Consider the following 14,708-nt stretch of genomic DNA (forward strand, 5'->3'; position numbering starts at 1 on the left):
TATCTTGTCTTCTGGAGTGGGCATGTCCGGGTTGGCTGGAGAGTTGACAATTACTTCTGCTTTCTGTTTATTAAGTTGTTGCGGTCTAAAAAAACTGTAGGGCGATTTAGCAGGACATCCGACCTTGAGAGCGCCGCGGGGGGAGACAGCCAGCCCGAGGTTGTGGGTTGTTGGTCCAGATCCTGATGGGGTGGCACCAGCGCATGGGAGCCAGTCTGGGATGGGTCGTCACTGTCAGTCCAGCCATAGTGTTCAGTCATGTGGTTCTTGTAGAACATGATGTATTTAGAGAAAAACACCTCACAGGTCTCGTCTCTAGCCCTTGGCTTTGAGTTTAGGGGTGGGCTTTTGGTCTGTTTCATGTTAGGCTTTAGAGATAGCACTGGGGCAGTCTCTGTTGGTTGCTTATGCAGGGAACCAGATATTGATGCAGCATGTGCAGCCCCTTGGTTTTGGTTATGCTTTCTGTTCTTAGCCATTTGCAGGGATACACTGAAGTGGCTTTTTGCAGTGTTGGTTCTATCTTTGTTAGAGTGTGGGCACTTCGCCGGCCTGGGCTGAAATTCATCAGCATCGTGCTGCAGCAGGCTCTGTAGTGCTTTAATAGAGTTCTCGATTTGGTCTTGGCGGGTTTTTAAATTGATCATATCTTGCATTAGTGATTGGTCATAACCTAACTTACAACTACGGTCTGTCTCTTCGCAATTTGTTGGCAGTGGCAAAGGTTTATCTCCAGTGGGTGGGCATGTTTGTGTGTCTGCGTCTCGGTGGATTTCTATTTTGTTTTGCACTGTTTCTGGTTTAGTTTTTAGTGTTTTTATAGTTTTTTCTAGACTTGCAATTTTGTTTTCATAGTCTTTGATGAAATTGCATTGGTCATTGTCGTGTTCTTCGTAGAATTGCTGTAGTTGTAATTGGTTTTGTTTTTCTCTGTCCAGTTGAGTTTGCAGGTTTGCCAGTTCTTGGTGTAGACTGTCAACTTTATTTTGGCATTTTTCTTTATTATTTCCTGTTTTCTCCAGTTCCTCTGTGGTGGCTGTCAGCTCTGCCTCGAGTCTTATGCATTTTTCAAGAAGTTGAGCCTTTTCTCTTTTTAACTTTATATTCTCCTGTAGAAGGGCGTTTCCTGCTTCAGCTGCTAGGGTCAGGGACAGACTGAGGTCAACTTCGTCAGGGTTTTCTAAGTTCTGAATTTTTTCCACGATGGTATGAGATGTGTGTTGCACGTGGTCTGATGGACTGTCTTCTTTGTCGGGGTGATTTTCATGCTGCATGGTGATTGGGGGCATGTTACATTGTTTGCATTTCCAGGTAGTGTATCCAGCTTTCATTATCTTTTTGAGTTCAGTGCTTGTAATTCCAGCGCATTTCGCATGGAACCAGTGCTTGCAGGGCCCAGTGCAAGGAGGGCCCACCTTAAATTAATGGTGGTTGATTTGGGTGGAAGTTGACAGGATCAGTGTATTCTTGTATAAGTTTTTAACAGAACCAAAACACCCTTTAACTTTATTTTAGTTTTTTTTATGTTTTGCAAGGCATTTATTTCATTAATAACCATAATAGTAGCTTTAAAGGGTTAAAAAGACACTTAAATCATACCTAGTAGGTTAGAAAAATTATCAGTAGTAGAGGGTTAAAATGGCTGAACATGTTCGGACATACAATTAGAACTTTTTGAAATAAATCATAGGCTAAACAATTTATATAGACACAACTTACCTGTGGTTGCAACTCATTCTTGAGACTGGTAAGTGAATGGTTACTGTCAGGTGGTGATGCTGGGATACCAGTGAACTCGCTGGGACTCCCTGCTGGACGGAACGAGTTCGAGCTTTGCTCCAGAGACTGGAACCCAAACGAAACTGGACCTGTTGACCTGTGAAATTATCACATCGGTTATTATAGTAAAATTATAATTAATCTGGCTAAATGTGAAGATTTTAAAAATATAATATTATGATTGTTTCTTACAGGTAATCAAATTACGGCCTACTCAACTTTTCCCAAATGCAAATATTCTATACATTGTGGCATCAAAGATCCAGATATAATGTCACATTTGCTTGATAAACTTTTAAATTTTATTTTTTTAAATAATAATACTGATTTTTTAAATTGAAAAACAATGAATTTAAGGTGTTGCAATGGTAAATTAATGTACCATTAATATGGATGTTGAAGAAACAAATAGACAACATCCTTTATTAACAATAGCATTAACCCTTTCAGGGCCAGGACCAAATATGAGATATTGCAAAAATTTTTCACATCTCATATCCCCTTGTGACTAGTCAAAAGTGCCAGGCTAAAATTGGTGATTTTGCAGTCTCTTAGATTAAAATTTATAATTTTTCATAAAAATTAGAGAATGACCTAAAAGTTGCACCAAATTACTCGTATAAATATATAATATTAACAAAAAAATGTATAGATGTAATTTTAAATTTTAAAAATAATGTTTTAATAGATTACATAATTTTTTTTTTATTTTTAAATTTATTTTTTGCAAATAACTAAAAAATGAAAAATAATTTACTGTGGGAAGCTATTTTATTATATTGTACATTTAGAAAGGAACAACCATACAAAATTGTGTGTTATTTCTCTCATAAATAAATTTGTTATGACACATTTTGTATAAATACACATAACTGTACTTCGCAACATTTTATAAGTGTTAAAGCAACTGACTCTTACATTGCAAGAAACTTAAAATAAATATTCACGTTATGGATGTACCGGTAAACAGATGATTGTAGGATCCATAAACAGTTTTAATACAGTTAAAAAACACTATTTACCAAGAAATATTTACACAATTTTATTTGAAATTTATTTACACTTTTTCTATTTACAAAATGTGCTACTTACAATTTCACTCCCGTGAGATCGCAAATTGTCAGTCATTGTAACTACTACACACAATAGCTGAGCACGTAACAACTAAAACTAATAATATTTACAACCACAAAATAAAATAATGAAGAAGAATCCAGCATACAATAGTACAATTACACTAAAGCATAAGTCAGCTGATAATGTCACGTGACAATTACGAAATAAAAATGGATAGACCTCCAAAATAAAAATTATATTCATATTAATATTATCTACAAACATACCAGGGAATAAAAAAAACTTTAATCATTTGACATTGTATTTATTTAAGAAATCAACGAATATCAAGGAGACTATATATTGCCGCCTGGCGCTTTTTGCGAATATCACCGACAGCAATATTTTTCTGCCTGGCACTTTTCAGACGCGATCTATGGCAGCAATATATTGCCGCCTGGCTCGGAAAGGTTAAGATATGTTACAGTGTCTTACAGTTTGTGAAGTTAATAATAAAGGAATCAAACAATGTAATCAATGTAATCGAGGTTCATCGTTCCATGACAGAAAACTCATCAAGCATGTAGAAAGCTAGATTGTGGTCTTGCAGATATTCTTTCAAATATAGCAGCAGTTTGTTGAATATGTTTAATCCAGCTTATGATAGTATTTTTCAAATAAGGCTGTTTTGTTGACTGGTAGTGTACAATCTTCAGCCTGTCTGGTAAAATGGCTATGCAGGTTCCTCTATTTTGGATGGTCTTTGATTATGCAGTACAAGATTATTTTCAAAAATGTTAATTGATGTTACTGTCAGTATTGCTTAACCTTTGAAGATGTTTTAGCAGCTCTCTTTAGATCCTTGTTCTGCCATTATTCTTGCTGCTTTTTTTCTACCAGGGTTCTGTGGAGATTAACTTCTAAACAATTACCCTAAACATTAATTCCGTAGCGTAGTTGGCTTTCGAATAATGCATGGTATGCAGTTATTGATGCTTCTTGAGTATTGGTTGCCTTTATTCTTTGTAATGCAAACACTGAGCTAAACTATCCTTGGAGTTGGGTGCACAACCGTTCCTATTTAATCCTACACACATCAAATACCTTCCTTAAAGAAATTCCCCCAACTTCTTTCAAAGTAACACAACAAACAATAGGAAGTATTAACAATAGACTTAAGGTTGTCTCTCTGATGACTGCTGTTTTGTTTCTAGATCATAACCATAAAACCAATTTTTATCACCAGTTATGATCCTGGATAAGAATGTGGGGTCACTTTCAGATGTCTCTCTTGGTTCACTACACATATCAACACGTCACTGTTTCTGATCAACATTCAAAAGCCGAGAAACAAATTTTATGGCAACTCGATGCATGCTTAGATGTTCAGTTAAAATTTCTAGACAGCTTCCATAGCTAATACAGACACAACTACACAAGTCATTTATTGTCTGACAAAGGTCTTCATAAATGAAGTGCCGGAATTTTCCAACAATTTCATCTTTTTTGTTCATTCTTTTTTGGAAGGCCGTCCTGAACGATGATCATCTTTAATTGAAGTTCTGCTAGCCTTGAAATGAGCATAACACTAAAACAACCTGTGTTCTGCTCAGTGAATGTTCGTCAAAAACTTCTTGATGCATTGCAAAAGTTTTTGTTGGTGATTTCTTAAGGTTAAAGCAAAACTTGATGCAAGCCCGTTGCTCAAATTTATCAACCATCACAAAAATCGCTATATAATGATAACACACAACAAAGCACAACTTGTAGACATAACGTAACCACTCACAACAACAAAACTTGGCACAATGACTCAGCGGCTATTATGACAGAGGCTACTGGCGTGTTAGCTTGTACAGTTGCGTCCGAAAAAAATGGAGAGTACAGTCCGGGAACTTTTTGATACCACCTCGTGTATGTTAATTTCTAGTTGCTCAGTATTCCTGGCTGTAAGTATTAAGTACCTTCCGCATACACGATCATTTCACAGTATTCCTTAGGTGTTCCGGAAAGTCATTTATGAATAATATGAACAAAAATGGATCTGAGCACAAAGCCTTGTGGAACGCCTCTTCTTACTGGTAGAGCCTTTGACTTTACTGATTTAGTGAGTCCACCGGTCATTTCCTTCAGTATCACTTGTGATCGTCCCCTGAGGTAGCTTGCAAACCACTAGAGTCCTGTTTGTTGAATACCTAAGTTTTTTAGTTTTGTCAGTATAAAGCCATGTCCAAGGCAATCAAGTGATTTACTGAGGTCAAGGTACAACAAACTGGTTATTGTGTTTCCAATTTATAAGTTGTCAATTATATATTCAACAAGGTCAACAATTGCTGTGATGGTAGATTTGCTAGCAATAAAGTCGTGTTGCTTTTCTGTTGGTAGTTGGTTCTCTCTCAGGTACTTCAAGAGTCTGATGAGTACAATTTTGTCAATGAGTTTTGAACCAGACGGGAGTAGAGAGACAGGTCTGTAATTAGTAATATCTTTGGGGTCACCTTGTTTTAGTTTTGGGTAGACTTTTGCTATTTTTAATTTGGAAGGAAAGATGCCTTTCGCCAATGACATATTTGTGACTACTACCAGAGGTTCTATTAGTTCATTTTCACTTTATTTAGGAGGACCTTAGCTGATATCCCATCTGTTCCAGCAGAAGTTGAGAATCATAAAGATCTCAAAACTTTGTCCATCTCTTCAGCAGTTGTTAGGTGTAGGATTGTCAGATTCTCTCTTGGAACTGACTGGACAATTAGAGTGGACAATACTGGTTTACAGTTTATGTAATTTGCTTTACGTGTTTCTTTGGCTATGTTTAAAAAGTATTTATTCAAACAATTAGCTAATTTTTCAGTTTCTGTAAGCAGTTCTCTAACATTGTGTACAGTATTTCTAACTCAGTGGTTTCAGACTCTTGTTTTCCTTTGCTGTCATTGTTTATAGTGTTCTAAATAGCTTTGGGTTTATTATCTGCTTGGTGTATATATCATGTATTGTTTGTTGTTATTATCTTGGTGACAAAGTTTGTTTGTCATTTTTACTTCCAGTTGGAAGATATTTGTCTTGTGCATTTAAGAAATCTTCCTTAAGGGTTGCAATTTCTGTGATATAGTACGTAATTTTCCCTTTTTTGTTGTGTTTTCATCTTAGGGCATCTTCAGTTACATGCAAATGGGAGTGAAGTGTCAAAGTGAGAATATGCCTCATCCACCTCTGTTGACTTGATGACACTGTCCCAATTTGTCAAAGGTAGTAAATTTCTTAGGGTCAGATTGTTGTGTGTCCTCCTCCATAGACTAATGGTTATAGTCTCGGCTCTCTAACTGAGAGATAACGGATTCAAATCCCGGCGAGGGCCAATAATGTATAGACACGAAACAGTGTGTGTACTTTGAAATAAACCAGTGTATATCGAAGCCTACATAGCTGAAGCTGAGGCTTAAAAGAGAGAGAAGAAGAAAAAGATTGTTGAGAGTAAGCTGTCTTTTCACAGTGTACATACGAGAGTTATTCCAGAAGTAAGGTCCGATTCGCCGTAACTATTTGAATTTGGCATCAAGAACAAAACAGGCATCCGCGACTCCTGTCATGCTTTGTGCATCAAGCACCGTGATTTATGTTGTTGCTGTGTGCTGTTTATAGTGTCAGTTCACAATGTTTAAGACAGCCCGTTGATTGTGAAGTAAGAAACACTTAGCTGCGGAGATTAATCAGCAGATTACTGACATAACATAATCAGTAACAGTAAAGTGCACAAGTAGGTGTGAGCTTTTAATGAAGGACGGGAAAATGTACATGATGCACCACGCTCTGGTCAACCATCAGTAATAACAGACGATTTGGTCAATGCAGTTGATGAAAGAATTCGTGAAGATCGACAATTCACTATTTTAGATTTAGAAATGGATTTCCCGAATTTGAGTAGAACGACTTTGTACTTTTTTTTAACCAGACTTTACTTTTGGAATAATCTGTGTATTTCTTAGTGCATGTATAGTGTGCAAAATAATTGCCCTGTATGGTCTGATAATCCTGTTATAGTTTCTCTAGTGTCATTCTGTCCCGGTGTAGGCAGAATTGCCTACTCAAGATATTGTATTACCATGTTTATTCAAGATATTAGGTGTATTAGGATATTAATGTGTTGATGTATTGTGTTTGGTGGGTGGAAGGTCTAGTCTGTCGATGTTATATCACGATTAAAGCCTGATAGTCGGTACACAAGGCATTGAAACAGAACAAAGTGCACATCTTAATTTAACTGTGCACATATAAATTCATCAGTGCTATAAAAGCAGTGATCTATAAGATATATTATAGTTTATTTTAAAAAATATTTACATTTTCTTTTTGTTTGATAATGTTTGGCAATTTTAATAAAAAATATTGTCCAATATAGGTAGGCATTGTTTTTATAAAATTCCAAATTTGGTCTGTCTGTTATAACCAGGGATTTGATTTTGAGTGTTATAATGATGATGATGATGATGATGATGATGATGATGATGATGATGATGATTGTGTTGCCTTCTGTAGTTGATTGATTTTGCCCTGAAATCTAATAAAGATTGATAAATATACAAACCATTAACGGTGATGATGCCAAGATCACTAAAGCATCCCTCACAGAATCATCCCACTTAAGTTTGAGCGTAATATGATTTTTTTTTTGCTATTACATTGTTTTCTAGGTTTGTTTTAATAGTAGCCCCATAGACAACAACATACGCTATATGACACTGTATAAGGGAGAAGTATATTGTTTTCATGGGTCTTAATACTCCAGAATTCCGGAAGATATTTTGTTTTAATATTTTTTTCTATATGCAGGTCCCATTTGAGATTTTTATCTATTACTAAGCCTAGAAATTTTATGCTTTGTCCCTGCTTAATTTTCTGATTATTAATTAAGACTTCAGGTTCTTCTTTTAGTTTTTTTGTACTTGTAGTTGTTTTATTGACATTGAGTAGAAGAATACATCTTTCGTTCAAAAATCGATTTACCTTTACTGAATCATTGCTACCAGCTAACACTGCAAAGACAAATATAATAAGTAAAATTTAGATTTAGAAGTTTCACATACCACATGAATTATACAACTCTTTTATTTGTTTTTGAAAAATAGGCTCTTATAAATTAAATTAACAATATACCGGTATTAGAAGTTACATAATAAATCATTTCCATCTATTCTATAACATAATTAATTGATTAAATTTGTATGGTTCAGATAACATATGGAAGTATACAACTCTTATTGTTGTTTTTGCCAAATAGCCTATTTAATAATATTTATAAAACAAACTTGCAATAAATCATCAAACACAATAAATTATTTACAGTTATTACATAACATAATTGATCAAGGTAACCATGTAAACTTTTTCCACAATATGTTTCATTTAATAAACCCATTAAAATTATGTGTTACATATACTACATCAACAATGTTTTTATAAATTCTATGTAAAATAAAGATTACGTTTGAGAACCATACCAGTTTTTCCACATCTCAAGGCCATTAATGAAGGCTAATTGAATGTTAATCTGCACAGGTGAACTGATCTTACCTATTGAGTTGAGAGAGTCCAAGGTTCCCTAACCGCCCTCTCCCAGGTCCTTCCATTCTATCCGAGTTGCCCATTATAATTTTCGTCCTCTCCATATAGTCCATATGGGTCTTAAACAGCTCCGTATAGCGTTCATGCAATTTTGAATATTCTTTCTTCATTTCTTGCTCTTTCTCTTCTAGCCTATACACTACAAGAAAAAAATTCCTTTAACATCTTGTATATACTACACTCCAGTAGTAATTAAATATTACTTTTGTTATTTAATAAGTGAATGAGTTGGAGTATTTTTTAAATTATCACAGAGATATTTTCTGTTAAAATTAATTTTAATTACTGAGGACCATTAGCAAAACTACATACTCTACACTTGGCATCGCCAAAGCTTCCAATAAAAATAAAACCAAGGCAATCTTTACGGTGCATTATAAAAAATATGTTAAATATCAAAACTAAAAATGTTTGGGTAATGGATAATAATACAATATTTGTTATCTCAACAAAAATTTAAACCATGTTATTAACTGATACCTGCTCTTTTCTTCAAGTGTTACAGAAATAGTATCAAATCAAATCAATACCTGTTTTGAATAAGCTCAGTTTTAAATTTTAATAGGCACTGTCACAGTCACTAATGTTTTACAAACTGTGAATGTCTTTATACTTTCACAGTTACTAATAATATTATTGGCTTGATTTGTGCAGTTTTGTTGAGTTTAGTAAATTTCTTACCGTACGTTTGTTTTACAAATTGTGAATGTTTTTATACAAGATAGAAGATATTTTTATTCTTGTTAAGCACAATCACAAATTATGCAATAGGCAAGTCATCAACAATAACAGGTGTGACAAAGTCAGATATAAAAAGTTTAAATTTTAAAATATCTGAACTTACAAAATAGTACTTAAGAATACTGAACATTTAAATTACTCCAATCAGGGAAAAAAGTGCGTTATTCACCAAAAATTAAAATTATACATCCTACAAGTGTTAAACAAGAATTTTTTTTAGTTATGCAGTTTTGCTCCTTCGTTGTCAAATTTATGTATTATATATTTAAGTAACTTAATTGAAACTGTTAAGTTGTTTTGGAAGGAAATGTTTCTTTATAACACGTACAGTTTTAAGTATAGTTATAATTATAGATTAAAGTAAACAATTAATTATGATGGACTAAGCAGCACAGTCTCCAATCTTAAACTGAGGAACATTGTCAGTGTGTGTAAGCTCTGGGAGCAAAGGTGTTCATCAATTGAAAATAATCAGTTGGTTAATAAAGTTTCTTTAGAATTGTTATGATTATATGTGACAACAATTAATCAGTTTAAAGCATAATTATATCTCAGTTTAGAACGTTTTCAGTATAAATTTCTGCTTGAATCAGCGCAAAGAATCTGATGGTTGTATAACTAGGTTTCTCACATGCTTATTCATAAATATTCATTCCAAACTCATAAATAAATTCTAATAAGTTTCTTTTTTTATTAGACAACCATCTTTTTAAACTAATTTTCTCAACTCTAAAGTGTTATAGTAATAGAAGAAAACAAAATAACATATACTGTTACTAATCAATATTTTTATATCAAATCTTGTATTTTATTAAACCTTGGTTGTTGATCACTCAGAGCGATAGAGAATAAATCAATTTATTTCCTGGACATCTGTTTGATATCTAATCTCTGCATTAACACTTATTTGACACAAATTGCTGGTATTTAAAACTTAATATATAAGATAATAATAATTAAGATAATATTACTAAATATATATAATACACTAATGGTAAAATGTAATTCACATTACTCATTTACAAAACTGTTATATTTTAACTATTTTAAGCCCTAATGTGCAATAAAATCAAGATATCCATATTTACCATGATCTGATGAATTTTTGGCTTTAAGTTCCAGCATTCGAACAATTGATTCTAGACTTTCAATTTTTCCTATAAGGTCTTTCCTCTCATCCTCAACAGCATCTTCTACTTCTAGCAGTTTCTGCAAGTCAAAAAATATCATCAGTACACATGGTAATTCTATATTAATAAATACTGTGATGGAAAGATAAATTATGATACAGGCAGTGGTCAGATGTCTATTGAGTCTGATTTTAGATACTATCCCAAAGCATGATTTTCATTTATTGGGGTGGCCCTGAATTCGCCACTGAAGCCTGAACTGTTGGCCAGAGGCATTTCTCATCTATGCCCCTGGTCATCAGAGTGGACTTATTCGCCACCCTGCATTAATGAAGGAAAAGGAAAAACATCCCTCAAGATTATATCTAAATTCAAACTTAATGCCAAGTAAACAATTTGATCTTGAATGTTACTGCATTGTTCAATTAAATAAGTTAACACTAAATTACAGTTTTATCCATCTATAATACATACTTGTTCACCTATATCACATTTATATAGTTTAATATCGTGTAATACAAATAATAAATATGCAACTACTGTTACTAGTGTTAGTACATAGGAAAGGGGAATCGTTTTGTTTACTTCCTTCAATTCTTTTAAATTACTATTTTTAGTTTGTTTATTCTTTCCAATACTTAAAATTGTATACTTTGTACAGTACATCCTTTATTCATGTGCATACTTAAAAATTACCAGACCAACTACTTAAATTTTGTCTTCATGTAAAATTATGTTTAGTCATAAATTATGTGATTCTAAGGTAAATACATACTTCTAGCATAGCACATAACACAGAAATTTAAAAGTTGTATATTAAAAAAACGAATAGGGTGTATTGTAAAAAAAATGTAGAGTACCAAAACATTATTTTACTGTCAAAACATAGGCACAAATAACAAAATCTTTTATTTATTTTTCATTTATACAAATTTATATTTTAGACTTAACCTTTCTTAGTTTACCTATTGATAAAAATTTTACTTAAAAGTACCATTGCAACCCATAATTTTTTAACAGTTAAAATTAAAAAATTCCTGCTGATCTAAAATGTTTTATATATATATATATATATATATATATATATATATATATATATATATATATCCTTCAGGCATAAAATTGATTTAAAGTTATAATACTTACTTTAGAAATATTCTATTTTGTGATAATAAATTTTCAAGCATCTCAAAAAGAAATAAAATGAAACAAGTCTTGATTAAAGATAAAGTTTGGACTATAAAGTGCTCTCTACCAAACAAAACGTTATACACGGTTTCTACACATTTCCTGGCATAAAATTCCCTGAAATTCCCAGGTTTTTTAGACCATACTCCACAAATTTCCAGAGATATAGAAGAATAAGTGTAATATAATTTTATGAAAAGTAACAACTTTTACTGGTACTTTAAGCTATAACATTAAGTTAATAATGTTTCACACAATGTCTCAGAAAATGAAACTATATGTAGTAACGAGTTATTTTGCAAGCATTGAAATATCTATAACGTAAAAAAGCTAGTTATCCCGCAAACTATGTTTTAAAATATTAGGGGTCAGATTTGCCGCTAGATGCCAGGGCAAGTACATTTTGTACTTGTCTAACACCGTCTGCTAATGTGCAAACTAAACATCAGAGGAGTACCCTCTGATAGCAACTGTTACTTTGTTTTGTTCTATCGGTTGTGCTTCTTGAAGCGCCCATAACAAGTATATTCATTGAAGCTTATTTTGCACTATATCTTTGTCGTTTCCGCTCTTGGGTTTTTCCTCTATAAGTTTTTATATAGTTATATTAGTTTAAATTATAGTGAATGTATTTGCAAATTAGAATTTACAATCCACAAAAACAAAATAAATTAGAAATGAAGGTATTTTTGTGAAGTTATCTGATTGTTCAAACTGCTACATATATGATTTCATCCCTTATTTTGGTAAACAAGAAATCTTCCAGAAAAGAAGACCTTGTTGCAAGCAAGCTGTCGCAACTAATAAACAAACGAGACTACTACGGTCGACCCAGTCAAAGAGAAGGAGAAGCATCGCTGAACCATTCAATAAAAACCGCAATTCATCCAGGTGTGAGATGTTTGGGTTGTCTCGTAAAAGGCTTGAGAAAAGAAACCATAGTAGTGCAAAACATGTACTATCGAAGCATTACACACGGAAGTATGTTTTGAGATATACCAAACAAACTATAGAGGTCTACACTCATAAAAAGAAAACAATTAGCAAAACCTGCCTTTTATTGTTTTTCACATTTGTATTTCTTTACTTACAATATCATTTTTTGTTAAATTATGAATTTTGTTTAAACATTTTTTATCAAAACAATGTTGTTTGTTGATTTTATACATACTGGCAGTTTTATGTACAAAACATGATAGATAGTTTAAAAATCTTCCAACAAAGCATTAAACAGTTTTTTTCTTAAATCAACCATTGAAACAAATAAAAATTGTTTTTCTTTTTTATTAGAATACATTGTAATGTTGCTGTAAATTATTGCCAGCTAGGGAAAAATTTTTATAAAAGAATTAGGCGTTAAAAGGTATTGAACATATATATATATATATATATATATATATATATATATATATATATATATATATTTGACACAATGTTTAAGTAAGAAATAAAATCAATGTCATTAGTATATCTAATTATTTAGCCAAAGAATAAAACTCCTCTTCAACTTCTGCTTTAATTTTTAAATTTGTTTCTTGAAGTAAAGATTTTTTTATGACTAATAATTCATTAATTTTTGGTGAAGTGAATAAAGTTGGAGTACATGCTCCGTAGCAGATGCTCAGGTAGTGAGGAGTAACTCCTTCTAACACGAGTAAGTGCTCTGATTCGATGTGAATAAAAAGTCAATATTGGGCCAGAGGACTTGCTCAGGCAAATGGAGCAAGTGCTCACAGTTCCCTTTCCCTATCTTGTGCTAGACAGACGTGTTGCAACTTGTCCAGATATCGAGCAGATAAAACTAATATTCCGCGTCCACATTCGCATTGTTGTTTTAGTTGTCTCACGAGTTACAACAAAACAAGTGATGGCTTGTGATAAAGGGAATAACCCATAACTTGAAAACCAGGCTTCTTTTATTTCGATTATAAAGGAATGTTCAATTATTTTGGAAAAGAGTAATATACCAAGTATCAAAAACAAAAGAAACTGAGCCATTCAAGAGATTCAAAATCGAATTGATAATGAATTGGGATTGCATCTCGACTCAAGCCAAATTTTGAAAAAATTCAATAATATGAAGAGTAGAGTGAAGTCAAAGGCAGATACTAACAAGACTGGCAACAAGAAGGTTATCTTAAAACCAAGGGAAGAGGGGTTACTTAATTTTATTAGAGGTGACACCGACAACCCGGGTATTGTGCTTTTAAAAGGTAAGTTCATTTAAAACAGCTAAATAAATAATTTTGCTTTTTATAACAGTTATTTGATCCTGTTGGCATGATAAATAAACTCTCAATTTTTCTTCATATTGTACTGGTATACTTTGTGTTAATTTTTTTCAGAACTACGCTTGTAATAAAGAACTTGACGTTTTCAGGTGCTGTTACTGCGCGGACTGAAGAGACTCAGAATGAAAACAGTGTTTCTTTTGACTCTTCGGTGAATTCCACCAACTTTGAAACTAGCTCGGACAAAACAACTGAGAATCGACAAGGAAAAACGCAAGATTCGACTGCTGAACAAAGTAAAGTAACAGGACCAAGCGTTAAGCAAGCAAAGAAAAAACTTAAATTAATTGAAACTGAGGTAACTAAAGATTTGACCTTGCCTGAGCTACGTATGGTGTTACTTAAGCAGCTTGATTACTTCAAAAAAGCTGAGAAATTGGTTGATATTCAATTGAAACGAGAAAAATCTAAGGAAATCGATCAGCCACAATCAACAGCACCATCTGAGCAAAACGGAATTTCAACAGAGGAACTACAAACTATGATTGGAACTTCTTATTCAACAACTTACTGTGATGGATTGGAGTTCACTACTCTGTAATAAATGTATAATAATGTAAAATAAATTCTCATCCTGATCCTATTATAAAAATACCTACCTACTTCCAATTCCTAAAAATAACACACAAAAAACAAAAACAATACCAAATATATTTAAACTCTGGGGTCGTAATGACCGTGTTTACGTGCGTACGACTTTCAATAGAGCCAGTCTTACAGCCGTAAAGCCAGTGTCTGGGACACTTGCTCAAGGGTTTTACATACGCAGTGTGTACAACCGCGTATACAACACGGCCACAAGCAAAGGTTAAGTCCTACTGTGTTACAACAAGGCTTGTGGCCGTGTTGTATACGTACACACTGCCTACATGAGACCCTTGAGCGACTGTCTCAGACACTGGCT

General features: G+C 33.1%; 1 protein-coding gene across 25 annotated transcripts in view; it reads right to left on the reverse strand.

Annotated features, from left to right (window-relative positions):
• The window catches only part of LOC124368346 (C-Jun-amino-terminal kinase-interacting protein 4), a 152,075-nt gene that overhangs the window by 121,865 nt on the left and 15,502 nt on the right, over positions 1–14,708 (reverse strand). For all 25 annotated transcript variants that reach the window (XM_046825715.1, XM_046825693.1, XM_046825710.1 and 22 more), the window contains exons 2-4: positions 10,284–10,404; positions 8,404–8,593; positions 1,720–1,876 (exon numbers count right to left, since the gene is read on the reverse strand). In XM_046825715.1, coding sequence (XP_046681671.1) covers positions 1,720–1,876; positions 8,404–8,593; positions 10,284–10,404 — 468 coding nt within the window. The remainder of the gene's footprint in view (positions 1–1,719; positions 1,877–8,403; positions 8,594–10,283; positions 10,405–14,708) is intronic.

The sequence above is a fragment of the Homalodisca vitripennis genome, chromosome 1 (genome assembly GCF_021130785.1).
Source record: "Homalodisca vitripennis isolate AUS2020 chromosome 1, UT_GWSS_2.1, whole genome shotgun sequence".
Classification (NCBI taxonomy): Eukaryota; Metazoa; Arthropoda; class Insecta; order Hemiptera; family Cicadellidae; genus Homalodisca; species Homalodisca vitripennis.